The following is a 24,981-nucleotide window of genomic DNA, read 5'->3' as shown; positions in this document are numbered from 1 at the left end:
GTGGCAGTGGAAGGAGACATTAACTGTATTACGTCCTCACCATCTAAGCTACTTAACTCTGGGAATTCATATGATGATCAATTGGTTCTTGTGCATGAATTTCTTTTTGGATATTGGTTATAGATCACTGGTTTGCAAATGGTAGTTTATTTATAAACTATAATGATCACCCAGGCCAAACAAAATATGATGACCTCATTATTCCAAATGATAGAAATAGATGCTGATATTTGAAGATGATAGTACATAATCAGTTAATATGAAATTGCTGACAACTCAAGTACTTGTCGCATTTTGGGGGTTGAGGGAGTACTAACCAGGGGAGTTGAGGAGCACTAGGGATGTCTCTTCGCATAGCAACTGATCGCCAAGACTTGCGGACAGATAAAATTCAAGCGTTGTACAATTATCTCCGTGATATCGTCAGGGGGTGGTGTCTGCCAGCGACTGCTGCACTCATGATCAATATTGTAACAAGTAGAAGTAGTGTGGTTTCTAAACAGAAATGAGAGAAAAGGGAGGCAACGCATGTCTTCCTTTTGCTTTCTCATGCGTCTCTCGTGTAGAGCTTGAGGTTGTTTTACCTCGAAGAAACCGAATAGAGTCATCTCCAAACATTCAATCTCTCTGTGTTATGCGGAGGCTCTGCGTGATGATCTCTTGGTTTCTTGGCGCACAAAAATCCTCTTAATTAGCATTAGGGTTTGGGAAATCAGTCTGCAAAGTTTGACTTGGCCCACAAGTCTCTCATTGCAAATTTCCTTTTCCAAAGGCCCATTCACAATTAAGACTTGCGGGCTGATCAACACTGTTCTTAATAAATGCTGCCCAAAACAAAGGATTTATAAATAGAAAATAAGATATATTAACCCAAAACTGCCAGCATTTATAGGGAAAAACCCATGGATTTTTTAAGGATAAACGTAGGTCCATATTTTGGACGTGCAAGATAGATGGGACTCAATACCAGCCGTAAACAAAGACTACAGAGTCAAGAATACAAATTATCAACCAAAAAAAAAAAACCTCTGATAAAGATTTTTTCGTGGAGCTGGTGAGAGATTGGGTGAGTATGTAAGATGAAGGCTAACCAGACTAGGTGAATGCATATACATAGTGCTCTAAAAGCCATTGAATGAAAAGCTCAATATTTGAATCATAAAAAGGTAATCAAAGACCGCCGACCGCTGATGTCATCCTCTATGACGATTGATCCAACGACGTGTTTGAATTAGTTCTTATTCTTCTGGATGCTTTGTGGAATTTTTTTTTGCCTTTTCCAAAATGTTTTGTTGACTAGAGAAATGCGTAGCTGACTGAAGGACATAGAGAATAAGGACGATACTTCACTCCTTACCTTAAGCAGGAAGTGTTCCTTACTCACTAACGTGCCTCATCCACAAACGTACACGTTCGTAATTCACCGCATAAACTTTACTTTGCTTGGATGTACAACATCTCATAACTTCCGTCCAAAATTCTGTTAAATATAATTATTTGAATGAAAGTTCCAATGTTATCCCTCTAATAAAAGAAACAAAGAACATAAAAATAAAATAAAAAATGAAACAATTTTTAAAAAGAAAAAAACACCGCCTCCTCCTAGGGAAGCAACGTTGGAGAAATAATGACCACAAAGCCTACTTTCCAGCAAAGAAACCAATATGTCAAAGAGCAAATTCCAAACTCAGTTTTTATTATGCTGTGTCAAAATCATTACAAGGTGCCGAATATTTTCCAAGATTCTTATCATCTAAGTATATGCATCCATTGCTGTTACAGTCAAAAGCACCCATCCATTGCTGCGGCAGTCAAAAGCAAAGCAGTCCCCATAATGGTGTGACTATTTTGTACCCAATCACAGAATTTTTTCTTAAAGATTACACCAAATAGCTTTCTGATATTCCTCCCAACATAAAATGATCTCTCTTCTCTCACCCAAACTCTGCAAAATTGTATTTACACACAACGTTGTACATGTGACACATACTGATATCCCACAGCAAATGTCACGAAATACAAATGTTTAATTTGACTTCCTCCTGTGTGCTAAGAGATCCTAAACAGAAATTCTTCATTTCAGGGCATTAATGATCGTCGAAAGCATATATAAGATGAGAAAAACTTGTGAGGTACTGTAGCTCCATAAGTTCCAAACAACTTTAGCTGAGGGAGAATGCTGTTTTCCTCTTTTTCTTTGTGGAAAAAAAAAACTAATGCTCATTTTTTCTACAAAGTTTTAGAAAAGTCAAGAGCTCGCAATAAAGAAGTTGCATGGCGGCAAAGCAAGATGAATATGGTAGAATATTATAGATGACAAGTGAATGGCTTAAGTATGGCGGTGGAAGAAATCTCTAGAGCATGACTACGTTGGGAGAAAGTGCCCAAGTCAGTTTACCAAGGCTAAGTCGGCAAACAATAGGCATGCAACCTACAATGAAATGTGGAGTGACCAATAAACTCCCAAACTAAATCGGGAGTAAACAAGCCAACTCCCAAACTAAGGAAGCCAAGAGCTACCCAAACAAAGCTATATTGAGGAGCCAATAAGCTCACCAAGCTAAGAGAAAGAGGGCCAATAAGCCTATATAAGCAAGGAAGGAGACCAATAAGCCTAAACACTAAACACCTTCTATGTAGTATGTACACCAATCTGTGCACTATTCTCCTCCAATATAATAAAATCACTTTGTTTCAACTATTGTCCAATTGTCCTAAACCCGTTCATCACATAAAACCAACAACGGTATCACAGCAACACCACAATCACCCTACAATCTAACATTCTTCAACCTCTGCCCTGACTATTTCTACTATCTTCAGGCAATGGAAGGAGACATCAGATTTCTCAGGTTGTTACAGTTGGAAACATATAATCGACGTTAGATTCTGAAAGCCTTGAGTTCGTTTTGAGCCTTCACTGGCAGCCAATCCTTTAAAGGCTTGAGTTTTCTATTTGTCAGAATTACTTGTTTTATTTATATCAATGGACAGATCATGTTGTGTACATAATTAACAACTGTCCATATAGTTATGATGTGCAAGATAGATGGGACTTAATACAATCAGCGCCTTACCCAGCCTTGCATTTACAGCAATAAGTTTCCAGATAAACAAAGCAGATACAACAGCAACAAAAAAACTCTAACAACGTATATGGAGGCGATGCAACTTACTAACAATATCCTTAATACAAAAATTTTGGTTTTTCATCGAGTTGGTGAGAGGTTGGGTGAGTAAGATGAAGGCTACCAGAGTGAAGAATGGATATCTCAAGTGGAAAAAAGGGTTACTTTCAACCCCACTTTGAAGCAGCTATTGATAAACCCACACTGCGCACTATATCAGGCACTTTGACAAATCGTTCCTTGTCACCGTCCAACAACAAAAGACAACTTTTGAGTATGTCAACCAATGTTTCTATGCAGTTCCATGCCTCAGTCTCGGAACCAATGCCATTAAATAGCTCAACTCTAATCCCAGATTCAACTAAATCTTCAACCCTTATATTAATATTGCTTTGCTCAGGTAGGCAGCACAACAGAAAAAATGTTTTCGCTTCCCTGCTTCCTAAGCATTCGTAACTCAACTCTATTTTTCGATACACTTCTTGCATCATTCCTGGGATGTTTGCTGGGCAAGGCTTTCTTAGTTGTTTCAGTGCATCAATCCACACTTTCCTGCTCTTTTGATGCAGTGCCCTTCCAACTGTTGCAATTGCAATTGGTAAACCAGCACATTCGTGTAGAACCTGTTGTGCTACCGGAAGCAGCTCGGGAGATTCAATGGAACTGCCTGCCATCTCCCTAAACAAACTCCACGCTTCTTGTTCTAGCAACACACCAACCGAAAAAATCTTTTTGGTTCCGGCAAACATATCTTTGTTTCGCGACGATACCAAAATCTTGCAACCTTTCTTATCACAAGGAAGTGGAATTCCTAATTCCTCCAAATTCAGTGGTATAGAAACATTGTCCAATATTAAAAGGACCCTTTTATCCCCTGATAATCTTTGGCATAAGCTATTTGCTCTTGCAGATAAAGGTTGTCCTGCAAGTGATAGACCTAAACAATCTGCAATTTGATCTTGAATACATTTAAAGTCAAGGTTTGGGGTAAAAACTGCCATCACAACCTCATCATATAGACGCCATGCTTTTGCTCTCTGACCAACTTCTTTCACCAAGGTTGTCTTGCCAATACCTCCCTTTCCACATATTACAATCGGATTGATTTGATCGTCTGCTAGAGCTTCCATTATGCCTCTGAGGATCGAATTTCTTGATTCAAAAGCAATAGGTCCTTTCGGTGTAGATTCCAGTAACAACTTGAAATTATTTTGGGCTCTCATCTCAACACTGGCTGGTACATTCATGAGTCCTGACATCAACATGATCTTGCACCTTCCGTTTGTATCGGTATCACCATAAGGGATTCCGATGGCCTCAAGATCAGGCATGTCCCGGACATTAGCCAATACTACAAGCAACCTCCTAGAGTCTTGGGACATTCTAGCATGTAGCACCTGCGCCCGTTGAAACAAACTCCCATTCCCCAGATTCAGTTGTAGCATTTCTGCAATCTCACCTTGTATTCGTCTCAAGTTTGCATTAAGGGACACAACTGCCATCACAACTTGTTCAAATAGATCTTGCTGTTTCACTCTCTCGATGAACTCTTTCATTGTCACGGTATCTCCTCCTCTGAATTTCCGACAATTAATGCCAACCAGGTTGGTATTTTCATCCTGCAGAACCCTCAAGACCTCCTGTGTATAAGGTAATCTATATTCCAAACGCTCAGAAAGTTGCATAGGTGCTGGTGGAGGAAGTAAGGCTGGATGTTTTTGAGGAGCTAGTAAAAGAAGCAATACGAAAGACAAATAAGAAACAAAGGAGCTTCACTTCTTCCAAATAAGTGAAGCAATGGCAAAGACAAAGAAAGAAAGAAAGAAAGCAACAGATGAAATTTCCACGACAAGAAACAAAGAATGAAAGAAAGCAGCGATGAGCCAGATAGAGTTGATTGTATGGCAAGAAACTTTACAAAAGATGCTCTCATAGTCAAAGACCGTTCGCCACTGGGGTCTCATCCTCTCTTTATGAACCCAATTAAGTGTTCCCATTCCCAGTCAGTTGAATGGCTTTGTTGAATTTTCTTTTTCTTCCCAAAATGATTCGTTAATTAGAGAAATAATTGCCAAAAATGCATATTTTTGTCACGAAGCCAACGTTCTTGCAAATGAAAGCCAATTTGTCAAGCAAATTAATTCCAAATTATGACAATTTCCAAACCATGCAGTTTTTATTTTATTATTGTATGAAGATTTTTACAATTTGGCCGGCATTGTTGAAGATTCTTAGAGCATCCACAGTTGGGAGGTGTATATGGGGGTGTATGTTAAATATACACCCCGAGTCACCGGAATCGTCTCCAATAGAGAGATGTAAATAGATGTAAATATACATCACCACCATGAGGATGTAAAATAAAATGTATATTTACATCTATTTTTACATCCCTTGCAGGCGGGACCCACCCGAGAAAAGAGAAGAAAAATGAAGAAAAGTCAACATAAAATGCTGGGACCCACGGTTACACCCCAATTTACACCCTCATTGGAGCAAAAAACATATTTACACCCCAAAGGTGGAAAGGGATGTAAAAATGACTTTACACCCCCGAATTTACATTCCCCCACTATGGATACTCTTATCAGAGTGTATATATCCTTTGTTTGTACAAGTATGCTTCGAGAGGTGGTCCATCCATTGTTGTTGCAGTCAAAAGCAGCCCATCAAGGGAAAGAATCTAACCACAAATTAGCAAGAGAACAGACAAATTTGACTAATTAAACCAACTAAAACTAAAAATCAAATGCATTGCAAAGGACTCACTAGTGTAGTAGTTTGAGAAAAGTCCTGAATTTGAATCCTAGTATTCGTGTGATATGTGTGAGTTTCGTATATTATCACTTCTCTCAATAGAAATTGTCCTAAAAAAACTAATAATTAATTAAATTTGTAGAGTTTTTAACTGTAGAGGTCCCTGAGTTTTACTCTGAATTTCAATTCAGACCCGCAACTATTTTTTGAGGCAATTACATCTATTAACTTAATAAATAGTTGCAATTGCGTCCAACCGTGATCCTCTGTCAATTTGGCTATTAATTAGGGGGTTAAAACCGTCAATTGAGTCCTCCCACTCCCAGCATCATCGTCTTCTTCTATTACGCCGAGATAAAAACTCAGACACCCACCCACGCATTGATCTCTCTCTGTATTCTTCTCCCACCCCCACAGCATCATCGTCCTCTTCTCCCGCATTTGGCTGAGGTGGAAGGACTTAGAGAAGCCACAAACAAGGTAGAGATGGGTAGGGGCCCGATCACGCAGTGTCTTGTAAGCCTCAATCACCAAAATGACGTCGTTTGCAGATTTGGGAGTGGGGTCGGTGGTGATTGATGGCTATGGTGGGACCAAAAGCACTTGTGATGGTGGTGATAGCTATGGTGGCGAGGGGTTGCGGAGGTAGTAGAGGAATTCGAAATTACGCTTTTAGCCCTCATTTTGGGGCCAAATTGATAAATTTGGACCGTAGGTTGTAGAGTTAACGGATATAATTGCCTTAAAAAAAGTTGCAGAGCTCAATTGCAACTCGATGTAAAATTCAGGGACCTTTACCTGTTTTTTATACATGTTTGGTAATGTACCCCTAGAACCTACATAGGGATGATGTGCCCATGCGACTGAATGCAATTGTGAACTCATTAGGATTCTAAAAAATTACCAATCCAGATATGATTAATGGTAGAGAGCTGTTTACGAATGGCCCCTAAGTGAAGAAGACAATTGCTTATTATCATATTCTTCATTTTGGGGGCATTCGTAAACGATTATCTCTTCCTTTTATTAATTGTCATCCTAATGAACATTTTCCTTGAGGTCCAAAAATATACCAGAAGAATTATTTGAGAATTATGAGAAAAAACTCTACATATGTGCTACTAAACCTCCATAGAAGGCGCAAATCAGCATGATGAAATAATTGAGGTACACACAACATTCTACATGTTACATATTGATCCCACAGCTCATGTCACGAAATACAAATTATAACACAACAGAAATGCAATTGCAAATCATTTATGGATCTAAAAATGCAGACCAGCTTTCTTCCCTACTGTCATTGAGCTCCTGCCAAAGATTCTCCCCCGCGCCACTGATACTTTTTTGACTTCCTTTGCTGTCCTAAGAGATCATAAACAAAAATTCTTCATTTCAGGACATTCGTCGACAATGATCATTTCCACTAATGGCCATTTGAAAGCATATTTTCCATGAGAAAAACTTGTGAGATACGGTAGCTCACTAAGTTCCAAGCAACTTAGCTGAGGGAGCATGCCGTTATCCTCTGTTTCTACCACCTCTGTAGTGACTATTTCTTCTATCTTCAGGCACTTGCTTATAGATAAATTTTTTGGGTTCTCGAGACCTCTGGTAATGGAAGGAGAGAGCAGATTTCTCAAATTGTTACAGTCAGAGACATATAATGATGTTCGATTCTGAAATCCTTGAGTTTGCGGCGAATCCATCTTGCTTATTTGCCTTCCTTCAGACTGGGAAGTTGAAGGTGTTTCCCTTGACTGTGAAGTTGCTATAGCATGCCCTTCATTGGCAGGCAACTCTCTGAATTCAAAAATCTCTTCCAGTAAATTGCAATTTCTCACATTTAACTTCTCTAGTTTCTGCAATCTGGTTTGCATGTGCATTGGTACTAATCTGCTACAATTGGACACGTTTAGATCTCTTCGTTCACAGAAGGAGTTGAAGTTGTACATTTGACGGATTTCTAGTGTCTCCAAGACTGGTAAGTCAACCTGCAGAAATATACATTGAAATCTATTAGCACTAGCATCGTCTCATGAGAAACAAAAGGCTAGCTTGAGTTTCCTTTTCTGTGTCAAAGCAATTTGTTTCACATGTTATCCAACTAAGAGAACTAGGTTTTTACATATATGTTAACGGTAATACATATTTAGGATGTGCACGAAAAATGAGACTTGATAGAGGGGACACCTTAGAGCAACTCCACCCATATTGCCCTTAGCCATGGCAAGGGGGGAGCTAGGGCAGCCACTATTCACGTGAATAGTGGTTGCCCTGCAAAATCCAATTTTGTGTTTCCACCCATTGCCCTAGCTAAGGGCAGTTACTATTCATTTTTTTGTTTTATTCACAATTTTATTTACCTTAATAATTAATGTGGATAATATTTTCGGATAAGATTTACGGGTTCCTACGTGTCAATACTATTCATATCTCATAATCGGATAAAATTTTCAATTTCAAATTTCAGATAAATTTTTTAAAAAAGGCTGGTATTTATAGAAAAAAATTCATTAATTTTTGGTATTTTTTAAAAAAATTTCCGAATTTTTTCCAGTATTTTATGGCAAAAAAATTGGCTGCCGTTGGATTGGAAAAAATCAGATCGGAGAGCCCAGACGACGCCACGTGGCAAAAAAATCAAATCGATGTGTAGCGATCATGTAGCGATTCCTACAGACTTCGTTTTGGACCAGGCGAAAGTTGCCTTCGGGCCAGGGTTGGTGGGTCCCACACCCCCGGGCCTGGGCTGCATGGCTGGAAGCGGATTTTTGTTTTTTTCCCCCCTCCCCTCGGGCTGGGCTGCATGGTTGGAATAGCTCTTACGATGCCTAGTTTCAGGATTTAAGTGTTAAAGGATCTCCAAAGTAGTCAAGTGAAGCAAGAAAAGTAAATCTGTAATTGCTGCATAAGTTTCTGCTTCCTCATCATGATATTCCTCAATCTTCCAGTCAACGAACCTCGTGTGCTCTTCTCGTGACCCCAGAAATTCTTCCTCCAATGTGTCTATTTGTTCTTGTTCTAACTGGGCTTCCACCCGATCCATGCATGTTTGGTCTAGTACAATAGGGGTTTGATCCCCTACCACCCATTGCCCAAAGTTATTCCACATGTACAGTTCTTCTAGTAGAAAAAACTTCGATATGACACCCGGTGAAATTACTTTAAGACTATTGCATCCTGTCAAATCCAGCACCCTTAGATCAATCAAATTTTTGCATTCGTCAGGTAATTGTTCGATGTAATATCCACGCAGGCTGAATGTCATGAGTGTTCGTAGCTCTCCAATGACAGGTCCAATGTCCAAATTCAGATTACAATGCTCTAGACACAGTGTCTGAAGGTTTTTCAAAAGTGGAAGTGATGGCAGTATTGGCTGTACAAATGTGTTCTTCATAGCTAAAACCTTGAGATTTTCCATTCCTTCTAAAATAGTGGCCGTTGGTTTCAATAAACATTCATCTGGACATGACAACAATAAAAGCTCAGGAGTTTCATTTGTTATCAGTGTACTGCAGATGTATTGCCCAGAAACGTAATTGTTAGGCCAACCATTCAGTTCCGCCCCGTATCTTACCACAAATACATCTCTACTCTTAGAAGCTATTGATAAGACTGCATCCCGCACCACATCATGCATCCTGACACACCCTTCCTTGTTGCTGTCTACCAACAAAAAAGAACTTTTGAGTATGCCAACCAATGTTTCTACACTGTTTCTTCCTTCTACCATTGAGTGGATGCTTTTGAACAACTTAAGCCCGCACCCATATCTAACCAAATCTTCAATTGGTATATTACAACCTTCGGGATATAAACAACAGAGCAAGAAACATGCTTTGGCCTCGTGGCTTTCTAAACATTCGTAACTCAACTCTATTCTGGGATACACTTCTTGTATCATTCCTGGAATGTTTTCTGGGCAAGCCCTTGTTGGTTGTCTAAGTGCATCGTTCCACACATTCTTGCTTTTATGTTTTTGTGCCCTTCCAAAAGTCGTAATTGCAATTGGCAGACCAGCGCATTTACTCATAACTTCATGTGCTACGAAATATAGCTCAGGAGATTCAATGGAACTGCCTGCCATCTCCTTAAATAGATCCCATGCTTCTTGTTCTGTCAAAACATCGATAGGAAAATTCTTTTTGGTTTCCATATCATTGAATATATCCTGGTTTCGTGATGTTACCAAGACTTTGCAACTCATTTTATCACAGTGAAATGGAATTCCAACTGTCTTCAAATTTACTTGTGTAGAAACATTGTCCAATATTACAAGGACCCTCTTAGTACCTGATAATCTTTTGCGTAACTTATCTGCTCTTCCACGTAAACCCTTTTCTGTAAGTTCTAGACCAAGAAACTCTGCAATTTCATCTTGAATACGACTCAAGTCAGCGGTTTGGGTGAAAACTGCCATTGTAACCTCGTCGAATAGACCGTCTGCATTTGCTCTCTTACCAACTTCTTCCACCAAGGTTGTCTTGCCTATACCGCCCATTCCACATATTACAACCGGATTGATTTGATCATCCGTTAGAGCATGCATTACATCTATGATGATTGAATTGTTTCTTGATTCAAAGTCATTAGATCCTCCCACAGATGGATACACCCATGACCATTTGAATTTGCTTTGAGTTCTCATGTCACCGAAAACTCCTAGTTTGATTAGGTATTATAAATCCTCTGATTTTGGCCCATGAAAGTTTGGGTGGATTGAAATGGGACACCAAAGTTTGGATGATATTGGCCCTAAGCCCTCATTAAAGTGTGGGTGGATTCAGCCCAAACCGATATGGAGACCCAAACAAACTCATAAAAATCTTTTTAAGCCATGAAAATGGTGATCCATAAGATAAGATGGAACCCAACCCAACCTAGGAATTTTGGTCAGTGTCACGTGTCGATAATAATTTCTCCTCCGTTTCTTCAAACCCAAAAAGTGGTCCTAGTTCTCTATTTTGCCTCCATTTGAGTAAATTATTGATGCAGAGGACAATACCCACAATAGAGCACATGGCATAATATCTAATGCGTTAAACTGCAAAACAAGCACATTTTTCAATACGATCGCAAAGTGTTATCAATTCATTCATATTAAAGTATATACATTTAATATTCGTATTTTAAATACCTATAATAAAATAGATGCACATAACATAATAACTAACGCATTATATTGCAAAATAAGCACATTTTTCAATATAATCGCGTATTTATTACATAGTGTTATCAATCCATTCATATTATAAAACTCGTTTGCAACCTATATTATACATATGCATGAAGTTTACAATTAGAAACAAGAATTTAAGCTCTTTGCATAACCTCAAATCTGTATTGCAGTTTATGAACTTGTCCAAAATAATTAGAACTTTCATTGTCTGACCAGAAGGATGTACAATCTTTTTAAGTGGGGACAGCTGCTAGGTCCACAGAAACCGACAAAAGGGAAACTAATAATTTTTGTAAGTTGATTGGTTGGTTTATTTATTGATCTTCAATTCTCACTAGCTAGATCCTCACATTTGGTTGGCTTCTGCACACCAAAATGGAGAAGAGAGAAAAATCTCACTGTCTGGTCTTGTTCTATCCAAGCCAAGGCCACATTAATCCATTGCTCCAATTCTCCAAGCGTTTAGAGCACAAAGGACTCAAAGTCACATTTATCACTACCCGCTCTGTTCTCAAGGCCATGCATGGAGGAGGAGGACAATCACCATCATCATTCTCTTCCATTGCATTGGAGACCATTTCTGATGGCTATGATGAAGGAGGGGCTTCCCAAGCAGAGAGCATTGAGGCCTACTTGGACCGTTTTCGGGAAATAGGTTCACAGACTTTGGCTGAGCTCATTGAGGAAATTTCTGGTTCAGGCCACCCTGCTGATTGTCTAGTTTATGATTCATGTATGTCTTGGGCTCTTGATGTGGCCAAAAGGGCTGGGATTGCTGGGGCTGCTTTCTTCACCTTTTCTTGTGCTGTTACCAACATATACTCTCTTGTCCAAAATGGGCTGCTCAAAGTTCCTCTCAATCCAGGCTCTGAGATTTTGCTGCCAGGATTACCACCTCTTCAACCTTCAGACACACCATCTTTCGTCTATGATTCTGGATCGTACCCAGCTTTCTTTAAACTGATTCTGGACCAGTTCTCTAATCTTGACAAAGCTGATTGGGTCTTGTGCAACACATTTCATGAGCTGGAACAAGAGGTAAGCAAAATTAGTGATAAGGAGGTATAAGTGTAGTAGGGTTGTGCATACGTAGTGATCAACATCATAAATTGAGGTGGTTTTCGTGGTTTTCGGTTCCAATTGAATTCATTCTTCCGTCCACCAAATTAAATATCTCTCACTGTATGCATCACTAATCAAGGGCTATGACCAGCTTATGAATTTTTTTAAGTCTCTCATTTTTGACCTTATGATTCAACTTCTAAGATAACACCTACTTTCTTTTGTTTACTTTTTCTCATTTTATGCATAGGCGGTGGATAGGATGGCAAAGTTTTGGCCATTGAGGACGATTGGACCAACCATACCATCTATGTACATGGATAAGCGTCATGAAGACAACTGGGAGTATGGTCTCAGCCTCTTAAAGCCAAACAGTGATGCTTGCATGAAATGGTTAAATGTGAAGCCAAAAGGGTCTGTAGCATACGTTTCGTTTGGCAGTGTGGCAGAAATTGGAGAAGAGCAAATGGAGGAAATGGGTTTGGGTTTGAGGAGAAGCAAAAGCTATTTCTTGTGGGTGGTTAGGGAAAAAGAAGCAGCCAAGCTGCCAAAAGGGTTTGTGGAGGAGACATCTGAGAAGGGCTTGGTGGTTTCATGGTGCCCTCAATTGGAAGTTTTGGCACATGAGACTGTAGGATGCTTTGTCACACATTGTGGTTGGAACTCTACTTTGGAGGGCTTGAGTTTGGGAGTTCCAATGTTGGCAGTGCCACAATGGACTGACCAAAGCACCAATGCCAGGTTCATCGTGGATGTTTGGAAAACAGGGGTTAAAGCTCAAGCTGACAAGAAAGGGATAGTGAGAGGAGAAGAAATAGCACATTGCGTGAGAGAAATATTGGATGGGGAGATAGGGAAGGAGATTCGAAAGAACACTTCAAAGTGGAAAGCATTGGCCAAGAATGCGGTGGATGAAGGTGGAAGTTCTGATAAAAACATTGATGAGTTCATTGCAAAACTGGTTCAGAGTTAGGCTAGGCAAAGCTGCAAAATTGCCAAGTACAAGTCCTCATATTGAAAATAAAAATGAGGCTAGCTATATAATGTGTAGACTCTGTGATTCTAATAAACGGTTCAAAAAGAAGAAATCTTCTGCAACCAATTTTGTTACCTTCTGCGTGTGCGTATATTGTTGACGTGAGTCTCCTAATTAATCAAGGAGATTTACTTTCTTGATTAATTATGGGATTTACTTTCCTATTTTTTATATAAGTGATAAATCATTGTACAATTATGAGATACTTTCCTAATTCTTTACTATATCTAATTCCTTGTAAAACCCTCATATGTATCTATACCTCCTTATGGAGAAGAATAAAGAACAACCTAATACATTCAAACCATATTCATATTTTAGCATATATATCACCTTTGCAATGACTCATGTTAAAGGTTTCTCAATTGAAAAAATTGCCTGAGAAGCTGTTAGATGAGAGGTCAAGGTACATAACGAAGGAAAGGATGTTTGTTGATATCAGTAGGAAGGTGTCCACTTAGTTTGTTGCCTGAAAGCTATAGGACTGCTTGTGCAGTTAAGCTAAGCCCTGAGGAAACTGGCCTTTTAGTCCCAAATCCGAAAGCTTTATGCTTCGGACTTTGCTTTCATGCTCGTTCCAACACTCAGATTCCCAGAAAGTCACAGACAAAACCTTCATTAGTGTTGTTGCTGAAATCCCATGAAGAATTTAAGTAGCCTTACTACTCTCGACATCGAAGCTGAAACTACAACAAAAAAGCAGTAACCAGAGGACACTGCCAGTAAAAATGCCAGCATCAAGAAAGCCATCAAAACGGGCTTGAATGAAAAGTGCTATTTAATTAGTTAATGAAAGCCAAATGAGCAGAGATAAATATATTATACTGAAGCCCTGAAACTCTCTGGCTTTTAATAACCACTAGACATCAAACAACCCAGAGAAGGGGTTAAACAATCAACGACAAATTATTTAATGAAGTTGGAAAGAAAAAGTTGAGAGATATATAAAAGACTCACAAGGTCAACACATAAATTGAAAATGCAAGAGTGAAAGTGAAAGTGAGGTAAGGAAATGAGCTCATTGAACAAGTTAATGAAAAGGCAAAAAGGTTAAGAGAAATAGGAAGAGATAGGAAAGATTACAAGATATTTGCTGCAATGAGTCGTGAGAAGATCAGCCGTGATCCACATTTTTGGAGACAATTACGGGTCATGTTAGGTAGATCACATTGTAAATCACGTCTCTAATAGGAATGGAGTCCACTAATACAATGGATCTTACCTCTATTAGAAAGGTAATTTACAAAGTGGTCTACAGATGTGGCCTAGCATTTCTCATATTATTATGTAGGATTGTTGTGGGTGTGTTGAGTCATTTGTGGGTGAGCAATTCTGCTGGAACTGGGTGTATTGTTATCACTCATCAGGCCCATTTGGACTGCTAGCTATCGACTATCCAGAATGCTTGACTGCCCTCTGTTTCCATTTTATTTTAAAACTTTTTTAAGTTCCAGTTCTTGTGTTACAATTTAATTCATGTTTTGTCCTTTGGGAATTTGTCCAAAGCATCTGCAAGAGGAAGCTCGGACTAAATCGACCCACAAATAATAATAATAATAAGTATTAGGCACAATAATCTTTACTACTTATGAATCAAATTTTGTTTTGGATTTGACCAAAGAAGAGACCCAGATTCATTGGGTTTGTCTAAATTAGAAAAGTATAGTGTTACCTTTTTTGTTTAAAAGCTTGGCCAAAATTAGATCTTATCATCTCTCCCTCGACTGGAAAATAGGGCAGTCACATTCCCAATTTCACAGCCACTTTCCATCGTCGTAACGATCTTATCTCATTGTCGTTCCTAATGGTTGGTTCCTCACTTATTAGGGAGCTTTCATTTTAAAACACTATTTAGTTTACTAATTTGGAAGATAGAAATACAATTTCACTTCATTAGCATAAGGCCAAAGACCAAAAAGTAGCTCCTAATTTTACAATAATGTAATTAAAAAAAACATCAAACTTACATACAATGTCACTCATTCTAATGCAAGCACACTATGCCACATGTCCACCTTTGCAATCCCCCTTCCGGCCAGCCGCCACCATCGACGCCCATTGCCTGCCAGCCGCCACAACCTATCAGCAGCCAACCATTGCCGCCTAGCTGGGGACCAACTCCGTTGCCCTTTATCCACCCTAAAAAATAGAAAATTTTGTGTCATTGAAAGGAAGTGAACATTGACCCTCATAGGAGGAAGCCTCACTCACAAACCACTACACCAAACTTGTTTTTGTGATATTTATTCAGCTATACAACATTTATATAAACAATCGACGGTTTTAAAAAATTCATTTCAACACAGATCCATACAAAAATTGCCAATGAAAATAGAAACTGCAACAAAAATACAATGTAGATATCAGTGATGTAAACAAAAACAAAAAAAAAATGCAAAAACAAAAACAGCAACAAAAACATCACTATAAAACCATGATTAAAGTACTAAAATTAGTGAGGAACAAAAAATGCAAAACCATGATGAAAGTATTAAAACAGAAACTGTAATGCAAAAGCGAAAACTGCAATGCAGAAACGGAAACTGAAATGCAAAGTATGTGTAAAAATGCACTTACTAATAAGTGAATAACTAAAAGTCAAAACTATGATGAAAGTACTAGAAAATTCTACAAAAATCTCTAACTAAACAGCACCTCAAACTCAAATTTGATAAATAAATAAAACCAAAGTAAAAACAAAAACTACATCAAAGAGTTGAAAAATAACTAGAAAATTCAAATAACAATTTGATCAAGAATATACGTACATCAACAGCAGAAAAACTGAGCTTCACATCAAAACATGAATACTACAATAGAAGAAGAAGATCGAAAAATGCACTGCAATTTGTATATAAAAAAACAAAAAACAAAAAACTCATATTTAAGTGGGATTTTAAAACAAAAACAATGTAGATATCAATGATGTAAACAAAAAAAAATGCAAAAAAACAAAACAAAACAAAAACAAAAACTAATTTTATAGGAACAAAAATGGTTAATTACAATTTAGTACTATGTGGTTACACCTTAAGACATGTTAGTCCCTAACTTCTTAATTTTTATAATAAAATACTTCGGTCTTTTAAATTTGTTACAATGTGGTTCCACCGTTAGGTTTCTATCAGATCTCTCATTTCCAACTTTGTTTGAGCGCATTATCCACCACGTTTCTGGTTAGTTCGTGATTACATGCTACATCATGTAATATTTATGTCTCTAAAATTTGTTTTTCAAAGAAATAGAATTTCAGATGACTTTATTTATGTTTTATTATCTCATATTATTACTTAATTACTTAAATCACTATAATCATTTTTTTTTAACTTCCTACTTAATTCTTCCTTTGGATAAGCTGTTACTACTATGTTTTAAATATTATAAACGTTTCTATTCGTATTAATGAAATTTAACCATCGTTTAGCAACAACAAAAAGTACATAATTTCCATAACAAATTAATATAGGAACTTTTAAGATGTCTAGTGGAGGCAATAGACATGACCCTATTTGGGAACATTGAGACCCACTACATGGAAACAAACATGGCACGATTTGCAAATATTGTGGTACTAAAATTTCATAAATAAATTATTATAGTGTGTTTAACCCTAAGATGTCTAAACCAAGCTCGCTATATAATCAATTTAAATCACTCAAATCCACAATGCAATATATTTCCTTCCATTTTTTGTAATAAAATCATAGAGAATTGATTAAATAAACATCCTCTAAAGTTTCAATAAAAATTTCCAAGTTTTCTCACAATTTTCTTGATTTTTATACAATATTTACTAAATATCGATATTTTTCCGATATTTCCATCAAAATTTTCGTATTTTTAGACCACCGATATTTTCAAAACTCCTGATACAATCATGTGCATCATTTTCAAGGGGACAATTGTGCTATCATATACCTTCCTTTTTTGGTTTTGGAAAGAGACTATTTAATTCAAGACAAACACAAGCCACAGATTACAGAACAAGATAAGACCCCAACAGTCAACTTGAAGTAAAACCAATCAGTCAACTTGAACAAGGGTTGTGTGCTATCATACTTTGTTTGACCACATATATATATATATATGTGTGTGTGTGTGTTCGCAGATACTGAGTGAAGTAAAACCAATCAGTCAACTTGAACAAGGGGGCCAAACGAGACATCAAACCCACACAAATGGTCTCCAATTTTGGCATATACCAAGGTTTTTGAGTAGAGACAGCCTCTACTAATAAATATTCATTTATATTCCAATACGTGTACAAATGCATGAAAGTTCATTGGCCGGTTTATTTTGCTCTTCAATTTTCACTATAAATCTTGCAAATGTGGTTGGCTTCTGCACAACAAAATGGAGAAGAGAGAAAGAGCTCACTGTCTGGTCTTTTTCTGTCCAATCCAAGGCCACATTAATCCCATGCTCCAGTTCTCCAAGCGTTTAGAGCACAAAGGACTCGAAGTCACATTGATCACTACCCTCTCTGTTCACAAGGCCACGCATGAAGGAGGAGAAGAACAATCTACAACATCATTCTCTTCCATTGCATTGGAGACCATTTCCGATGGCTTTGATGGAGAAGGTGGGAGTGCCCAAGCAGAGAGCGTCCAGGCCTACAGGGACCGTGTTCGGGAAATCGGCTCGCAGACTTTGGCTGAGCTCATTGACAAGCTCTCTGCCTCAGGCCACCCTGCGGATTGTCTAGTTTATGATCCAGTTTTTCCTTGGGCTCTTGATGTGGCCAAAAGGGTTGGGATTGCTGCGGCTGCTTTCGTCACTGTATCTTGTGCTGTTACCAACATATTCTCTCTTGTCCATAATGGGCTGCTCAAACTTCCTCTCAATCCTAACTCTGAGATTTTGCTGCCTGGATTGCCACCTCTTCAACCTTCAGACACCCCATCTTTCATCCATGTTCCTGAATCTTACCCTGCTTTCCTTAAACTGTCTGTAGATCTGTTTTCTAATCTTTGCAAAGCTGATTGGGTCTTCTGCAACACGTTTTATGAGCTGGAACAAGAGGTAAACAAAATTGATGAGGTGGTTTTTGGTTCTAAATTCATTCATTCTCTTGAAAGTTGACGTGCACAACACTGCTAGAGTCACCAAATTTGTTCACCAAATTAATTATCTGTCACTATATACATCACTACCCTACAAAATTAATGGCTATGACGATCTTATAATTTATGTGTGAAGTCTCCAAATATTAATGACTTCTTTGACCTTAATTATGATTCAACTTTTGAGATTAAACTTGCTGTTTTATTTTTCTCTCCTTTTACGCATAGGTGATAGAATATTGGATGACAAAGTTTTGGACATTAAGGACGATTGGACCAACCATACCATCTATGTACCTGGATAAGCGTCATGAAGACAACAACGAATATGGTCTCAGCCTCTTAAAGCTAAACAGTGATCCCTGCATGAAATGGTTAAATGCAAAGCCAAAAGGGTCTGTAGCATACATGTCGTTCGGCAGTCTGGCAGAACTGGGAGAAGAGCAAATGGAGGAATTGGGTTTGGGTTTGAGGAGAAGCAAACGCTATTTCTTGTGGGTGGTGAGGACATCAGAATCAGTTAAGCTGCCAAAAGGGTTTGCAGAGGAGACATCTGAGAAGGGTTTGGTGGTTTCATGGTGCCCTCAATTGGAAGTTTTGGCACATGAGGCTGTAGGATGCTTTGTCACACATTGTGGTTGGAACTCTACATTGGAGGCCTTGAGTTTGGGAGTTCCAATGGTGGCAGTGCCACAATGGGCTGACCAGAGCACCAATGCCAAGTTCATCATGGATGTGTGGAAAATAGGGCTTAAAGCTCAAGCTGATGAGAAAGGGATAGTGAGAGGAGAAGAAATAGCACATTGTGTGAGAGAAATATTGGATGGGGAGAGAGGGGAGGAGATTCGAAAGAACGCTTCGAAGTGGAAAGCATTGGCCAAGAATGCAGTGGATGAAGGTGGAAGTTCTGATAAAAACATTGATGAGTTCATTGCAAAACTGGTTCTCAGCTAGGCTAGGCAAAGCTCTGGTGTATTTCTAAAAAATTGCCTAATACAAAGCCCTCATGGAAAATAACTGCAACTTAATGCATCTCTATTTTCTTTGTGCTTTGTTTTGCAATTTAATTCATGTGTATTGTCCAAAGCATCTGCAAGAGGAATCTCGGACTAGAAATCTCCAAAAGTCTACTTTTATATGTGTGGTTCTAATTCAAAATAAGAAGAGTGACAAAGACAACTGTGTGCATAATTTTCAAGGGGACAATTGTGTGCATAATTTTCAACCCCAGCCCATCATACTTTGCTATCATACTTTGTTTCACCACACATACCTGTTGTTAACATATATCAACCCCAGCCCATCGGTACTTAACCAAACCCAAGATAAACAACCTAGCTCACCCCATTTTGAGGAGCAATCTCTACAATATTCTAGAAGCACCAGAAGTGTAAACAACAAAGTGATAATATGAGTTACCACTAGAAATATCTAGAATAAAGGATATATGTAGATTAGTCTAGGAGAACATAAAAGCCCAAGTTGGTGAAGTGGAAAAAGTACGTCAGCGGCTAAGCTTGGAGATTTGTCTGGAAGATAAACAATTGTGTGACTATAGCCAAGGCGGTGAGATAAGCATTGTACAATTAACCAATCAAGAAGTGAAAAGAGTGTCAATAAGAAGTGTGAGTTTGTCTCTAGAAGTGAGAAAGAGTGCTTGTATGAGTTGGTCTTTTATTTGAGACTTGTCTTGTCGTAATTTTGTCTGAGTCTAATCCAAGTCATTATTGTTTACTTATTTTGTCTTTAATAAATCTATATTAGAGTTGTGTACTCTAATTTTCTCAACACGTGTTTGGTTATATCGGGCGAAGTAAAACCAATCAATCCACTTGAAAGAAGGGCTCTCCCATTTTCAGACTTAATTTAGTTTCGTAAAATATAAAAGGAGAAAAGGCTGGCTAGGCGAAGCACTGGTGTATTTCTGAAAAATTGCCTAGCTATAGCACAAGTACTCTGGTGGAAAATATAACTTATAGGCTATGTAATGTAGTAGACTCAACTCAAATTGTGTAATTTGATGCATCTCTTTAATTTATGAGTGGTGATTTCCTCACTCCTTTTTCTCCTATTTTATCCACTTACACTCCTTTTTTATAACTAAAAAAAGAGTGTAAGTAGATAAAATAGGAGTGGGGAAATCATTGCCCTAATTTATTTGTGCTTGTTTTGCAATAGAATGCATGTTTTGTCCTTTGGGAGTTTGTCCAAAGTATCAGCAAGAGGAAAAAAGCCGAAACGTCTATAAAAGTAAATAAAAATTTGAGCGAAGCAATTTTTGTCATGATTCATGTTGAGGAACACCCTCATGACCTCATTAGATACAAGGCCTTAAGTCAAGATAAACTTCGAATATAATACATGCAATTTTGTTTTCTTCATATGGATGTACACTATTTTGAATTATGAAATCTGAAAATTTAACCTTATGATTAGAAAAGTTTAGGGACATACGACAAGACCAAATTATGTGCTTATAATTTTCAAGGTGTTAGGTTAGGATTCTTATAATTGACTTTTCTTGCTAAATGTATACTTTCATGTAATTCCTCTTAGCTAATCTTTAGAAATTAAGCCTTTGGTATTTGCTACAAAGTTGAAGTACATTGAAGAGCTTATGAGGCTACAAACCCAAAGTAATTTATACAGTCATTTGTAATGGGCATCATTAGGAAAATCAACATGTGCATCAAAACACTTTATCTAGATGACTAGTCATATATGTAGGGCAAATATTTTCAACACGGGATTTTTAATGAAGGCATGTGATCACTCATGCTAAAAGTTTCCCTTCCGAGTATCTAAATATTTGGGAGCATTTGAGAAAAAAAAAAAAATCCTCATCAAGTTTCAATTGGGTAATGAGCATTACTCTTATGATCACGTTCCAAGGCCTTAAGGTAAACTTCGAATACATGTAATTTTGCGAAATATTTTCTTCGATTATTACCCATGCATATACGCTATTCTGAATTATGAAGTATAAAAAGCAAATTATAATACAAAACTTTTTTATTAGAAAAGTTTAGGGACACACAAGACCAAATCATGTGCATAATTTTCAAGGGACGATTGTGCTATCTACTTTGTTGACTTAAAAAAGATAGTTACTTATTTGGCATACTATCCCTTGGTTGGAGATGCTCTAAGCCACTAAAACAAGTGGAACGCACGCGAGAAATTTAAAACCCACACAAATGGACTCCAATTTTGGCGTATACCAAGGTTTTTGATTGGGGACAGTAGCCTCTACTAATCTTGCAAGTGTGGTTGGCTTCTGCACAACAAAATGGAGAAGAGAGAAAAAGCTCACTGCCTGGTTTTGTTCTATCCAATCCAAGGCCACATTAATCCCATGCTCCAATTCTCCAAGCGTTTACAGCACAAAGGACTCAAAGTCACATTGGTCACCACCCGCTCTGTTCACAAGGCTTTGCATGGAGATGGAGGTGGAAAATCACCATCATCATTTTCTTCCATTGCATTGGAGACCATTTCTGATGGGTTTGATGGAGAAGGTGGGAGTTCCCAAGCAGAGAGCATCCAGGCCTACTGGGACCGTTTTCGGGAAATCGGCTCACAGACTTTGGCTGAGCTCATTGACAAGCTCTCTGCCTCAGGCCACCCTGCTGATTGTTTAGTTTATGATCAAATTTTGCCTTGGGCTCTTGATGTGGCCAAAAGGGTTGGGATTGCTGGGGCCGCTTTCTTCACTGTATCTTGTGCTGTTACCAACATATACTCTCTTGTCCATAAAGGGCTGCTCAAACTTCCTCTCAATCCTGACTCTGAGATTTTGCTGCCTGGATTGCCACCTCTTCAACCTTCAGACACCCCATCTTTCATCTATGCTCCTGAATCTTACCCTGCTTTCTTTAAACTGTGTGTGGAGCCGTTCTCTAATCTTGACAAAGCTGATTGGGTCTTCTACAGCACATTTTATGAGCTGGAACAAGAGGTAATCAAAATTCATGGCATAAGTTTTATTAGCCAGTGCATGCCCAGGGAGGGTACCCTTACCCCTATCAAATGTTCTATTTTATTTTCATGTCTATATTTTTTTGAGTTGCATATATTTTGTTACTATATGAATGAATTCATTCCCTTGATAGGGAGAGGCGTCAACAATACTGCTAGAGTCACTAAATTAAATTATCCGTCCTAGGAATTATTTATTTGAAGTCTCCAAAATTTAATGACTTTTACCTTATACTTAAATTTTTAAGATAGCACTTTCCTTTTATGCATAGACGGTGGATTGGATGGCAAAATTTTGGCCATTGAGGACTATTGGACCAACCATACCATCCATGTACCTGGATAAGCGTCATGAAGAAGACAAGGAATATGGTCTCAACCTCCTAAATCCAAACAGTGATGCCTGCATGAAATGGTTAAATGCAAAGCCAAAAGGGTCTGTAGCATATGTGTCATTCGGCAGTGTGGCAAAACTCGGAGAAGAGAAAATGGAGGAACTTTGTTTGGGTTTGAGGAGAAGCAAATGCTATTTCTTGTGGGTGGTGAGGGCATCAGAATCAGCTAAGCTGCCAAAAGGGTTTGCAGAGGAGACGTCTGAAAAGGGTTTGGCGGTGTCATGGTGTCCTCAATTGGAAGTGTTGGCACATGAGGCTGTAGGATGCTTCGTCACACATTGTGGTTGGAACTCTACTTTGGAGGCCTTGAGTTTAGGAGTTCCAATGGTGGCAGTTCCACAGTGGGTTGACCAGGGCACCAATGCCAAGTTCATCATGGATGTGTGGAAAATAGGGCTTAAAGCTCAAGCTGATGAGAAAGGGATAGTGAGAGGAGAAGAAATTGCTCATTGTGTGAGAGAAATATTGGAGGGGGAGAGAGGGAAGGAGATTCGAAAGAACGCTTCGAAGTGGAAAGCATTGGCCAAGAGTGCAGTGGATGAAGGTGGAAGTTCTAATAAAAACATTGATGAGTTCATTGCAAAACTGGTTCAGAATTAGAACTAGCTAGGCAAAGCTGTGGTGTATTTCTGAAAAAAAATCCTTGTACTAGTCCTCTTGTGGAAAATGTTATTAGGGACTGACTAATAAGTTTTAAAAGTCAGAAGTTCGTGTCTTCACTATTAAAATAATTATCATGTCTTCACCATTAAAATAATTATACATAATACTTTAAATTATACAAACAAAACACTTATTTATAGACGCCGTCATTGTTCAAGTCCCACTTGACTTGGCTATTAAAATATGAATATGGTTTGAATACTTTAGGTTAATTGTATTCTTTTTCGTAAGAATGTATATATAAGAGTTTACATGTAGTGCTTTACAAAGAAATAGATACATGAATTAAATAGGAGAATATCTCCTAATTATACAACGATTGTCAACTATATGAAAAAAGAAAATAAATCTAATTGATTTGTTAGGTTAACTTACTCAACATTGGCTTCTTCTCCTCACCACTAGTTCACAAGATTTATTTAGGATTTTCCAAGAATGCCTACAACAATTATGTCTTGAAAGCTTGAGCTTGCCTACTTTGTCAAAGTTGGTGTACATCTCTCGAGTTCTCTACATTTCTCTATATTGTTTTAGATACAAATGACTCAAATGAGCATTAACTTCTAACCAAAAAAAAAATGCAAGCGCAATATATACACGAGGATTTTCAAGCGTACAATTAGTGAATCAGTCAACTTGAAAGAAGGACTAAATATAATTTAAGACAGGTAAATGAGTTCAGAAAAGCAGAAAACAAGAGCGCAACTGTTACTGGCTAGGCTGAGTTCAACTTTTAAATCTTCGTGCGAACACCACCAAATAACGGACACTAGGAGCTCTTGGAAGGAAAAAACAAAAAGAAAAAGGAAAACCAAAACCAAAACCAGCTGCTGCTGCTATACCTACATTGTATGAGTTCAAAACCTTAACAATGCTAGACTTCTTTGCAGCTGACCGGCACACCTCCAGAGGCTTCCCACAAAGTCCAGGATTGTTTGCCAAAGAGTCCGCCGTAATTGATGCATAATTAAAGTTTGGGACTTGGCCAGACAGCTGATTGTTGGCCACACTAAATGTTTTAATCCTACCAAGCTGGCCAAGTTCTGGAGGAATGGTACCCGAGAACTTGTTGTTGTCAAGCTTAAGCACATTCAGATAGCCGCAATTAGAAAGCTTAATTGGGATTGGCCCTGTGAAGCTGTTAGATGAGAGATCAAGGGACGTAATGAACGTAATGATATGATCGATATTAGTAGGAAGAGGTCCATTGAGCTGGTTGCTTGAAAGATCTAACCCTGTTAGGCTTGTGCAATTTGCTACGCCTTGAGGAAAGAAGCCCTTCAGTCCCAAATCCGAAAGCTTGATGTTCAGAACCCTGCTCTCGTCAGGTTTCCAACACTCGACCCCAAGAAAGTTGCAGATGAAGCCTTCAGTGTTGTTGCTGAAATCCCATGAAGAGTTTAAGTACCCCAAAGTGTCCTCAAGTGATGCTTTTATACTTTTCAAGCAGTTGATATCACTTTCAACAGCAAAGCTGAAACTACAACTAAGCAGCAACCAGAGGACACTGCCAATAAAAATGCCAGCATCTTGTTTTCTCAACGACATATGCATCAAGAAAGCCATCAAAATGGGATAAAGGGCTAAAAGAAAAGAAGAAGAAAAAAGTGCTATTTAGTTCATGAAGCCAAAGATCAGAGCTAAAGATAGTAGTGAAGACCTGAAATTCTCTGGCTTTTTATAACGAATAATGCTACTTTACCACATCTTGGTATAC

The 24,981-nt window shown here is 38.3% G+C and overlaps 4 protein-coding genes and 2 pseudogenes across 4 annotated transcripts; 3 read left to right on the top strand and 3 right to left on the bottom strand.

Annotated features, from left to right (window-relative positions):
- Positions 1-2,087: 2,087 nt before the first annotated feature.
- Positions 2,088-10,536, bottom strand: LOC107881330 (disease resistance protein RPS2-like; annotated as a pseudogene).
- On the bottom strand, positions 3,057-5,020 carry LOC103334730 (disease resistance protein At4g27190-like). Its single transcript, XM_008237704.2, has one exon. The coding sequence runs from the start codon at positions 4,811-4,813 to the stop codon at positions 3,296-3,298; it is 1,518 nt and encodes a 505-aa protein (XP_008235926.2). The 5' UTR covers positions 4,814-5,020; the 3' UTR covers positions 3,057-3,295.
- An 870-nt stretch (positions 10,537-11,406) lies between the features above and the next one.
- Positions 11,407-13,239, top strand: LOC103334664 (mogroside I-E synthase-like). The gene is made up of 2 exons (XM_008237642.2): positions 11,407-12,105; positions 12,380-13,239. The coding sequence occupies exons 1-2, from the start codon at positions 11,443-11,445 to the stop codon at positions 13,100-13,102; spliced, it is 1,386 nt and encodes a 461-aa protein (XP_008235864.1). The 5' UTR covers positions 11,407-11,442; the 3' UTR covers positions 13,103-13,239.
- Positions 13,240-17,259: 4,020 nt separating this feature from the next.
- On the top strand, positions 17,260-19,273 carry LOC103334665 (mogroside I-E synthase-like). Its single transcript, XM_008237643.3, has 2 exons — positions 17,260-18,187; positions 18,457-19,273. The coding sequence occupies exons 1-2, from the start codon at positions 17,519-17,521 to the stop codon at positions 19,180-19,182; spliced, it is 1,395 nt and encodes a 464-aa protein (XP_008235865.2). The 5' UTR covers positions 17,260-17,518; the 3' UTR covers positions 19,183-19,273.
- Positions 19,274-21,416: 2,143 nt separating this feature from the next.
- On the top strand, positions 21,417-23,307 carry LOC103334666 (mogroside I-E synthase-like). The gene is made up of 2 exons (XM_008237644.3): positions 21,417-22,186; positions 22,479-23,307. Exons 1-2 carry the CDS (start codon positions 21,518-21,520, stop codon positions 23,199-23,201), a joined length of 1,392 nt encoding a protein of 463 aa, XP_008235866.2. The 5' UTR covers positions 21,417-21,517; the 3' UTR covers positions 23,202-23,307.
- A 580-nt stretch (positions 23,308-23,887) lies between these two features.
- Positions 23,888-24,951, bottom strand: LOC103334667 (probably inactive leucine-rich repeat receptor-like protein kinase At5g48380 pseudogene; annotated as a pseudogene).
- Between the last annotated feature and the right edge of the window lie 30 nt (positions 24,952-24,981).

The sequence above is a fragment of the Prunus mume genome, linkage group LG6, assembly GCF_029339155.1.
Source record: "Prunus mume cultivar Tortuosa linkage group LG6, ASM2933915v1, whole genome shotgun sequence".
Taxonomy (NCBI): domain Eukaryota; kingdom Viridiplantae; phylum Streptophyta; class Magnoliopsida; order Rosales; family Rosaceae; genus Prunus; species Prunus mume.
The sequence above is the reverse complement of the archived record's forward strand: the minus strand, read 5'-3'. Positions and strand labels throughout refer to the sequence as shown.

What these genes read in the sequence shown, in the direction of transcription:
- LOC103334666 (XM_008237644.3), top strand. Translation starts at nt 21,518, where the DNA reads ATGGAGAAGAGAGAAAAAGCTCACTGCCTGGTTTTGTTCTATCCAATC. An exon ending in TTTATGAGCTGGAACAAGAG is followed by an intron (nt 22,187 to 22,478) that starts GTAATCAAAATT and finishes TTTTATGCATAG; the next exon opens with ACGGTGGATTGGATGGCAAA.
- LOC103334730 (XM_008237704.2), bottom strand. Translation starts at nt 4,813, where the DNA reads ATGCAACTTTCTGAGCGTTTGGAATATAGATTACCTTATACACAGGAG.
- LOC103334665 (XM_008237643.3), top strand. Translation starts at nt 17,519, where the DNA reads ATGGAGAAGAGAGAAAGAGCTCACTGTCTGGTCTTTTTCTGTCCAATC. An exon ending in TTTATGAGCTGGAACAAGAG is followed by an intron (nt 18,188 to 18,456) that starts GTAAACAAAATT and finishes TTTTACGCATAG; the next exon opens with GTGATAGAATATTGGATGAC.
- LOC103334664 (XM_008237642.2), top strand. Translation starts at nt 11,443, where the DNA reads ATGGAGAAGAGAGAAAAATCTCACTGTCTGGTCTTGTTCTATCCAAGC. An exon ending in TTCATGAGCTGGAACAAGAG is followed by an intron (nt 12,106 to 12,379) that starts GTAAGCAAAATT and finishes TTTTATGCATAG; the next exon opens with GCGGTGGATAGGATGGCAAA.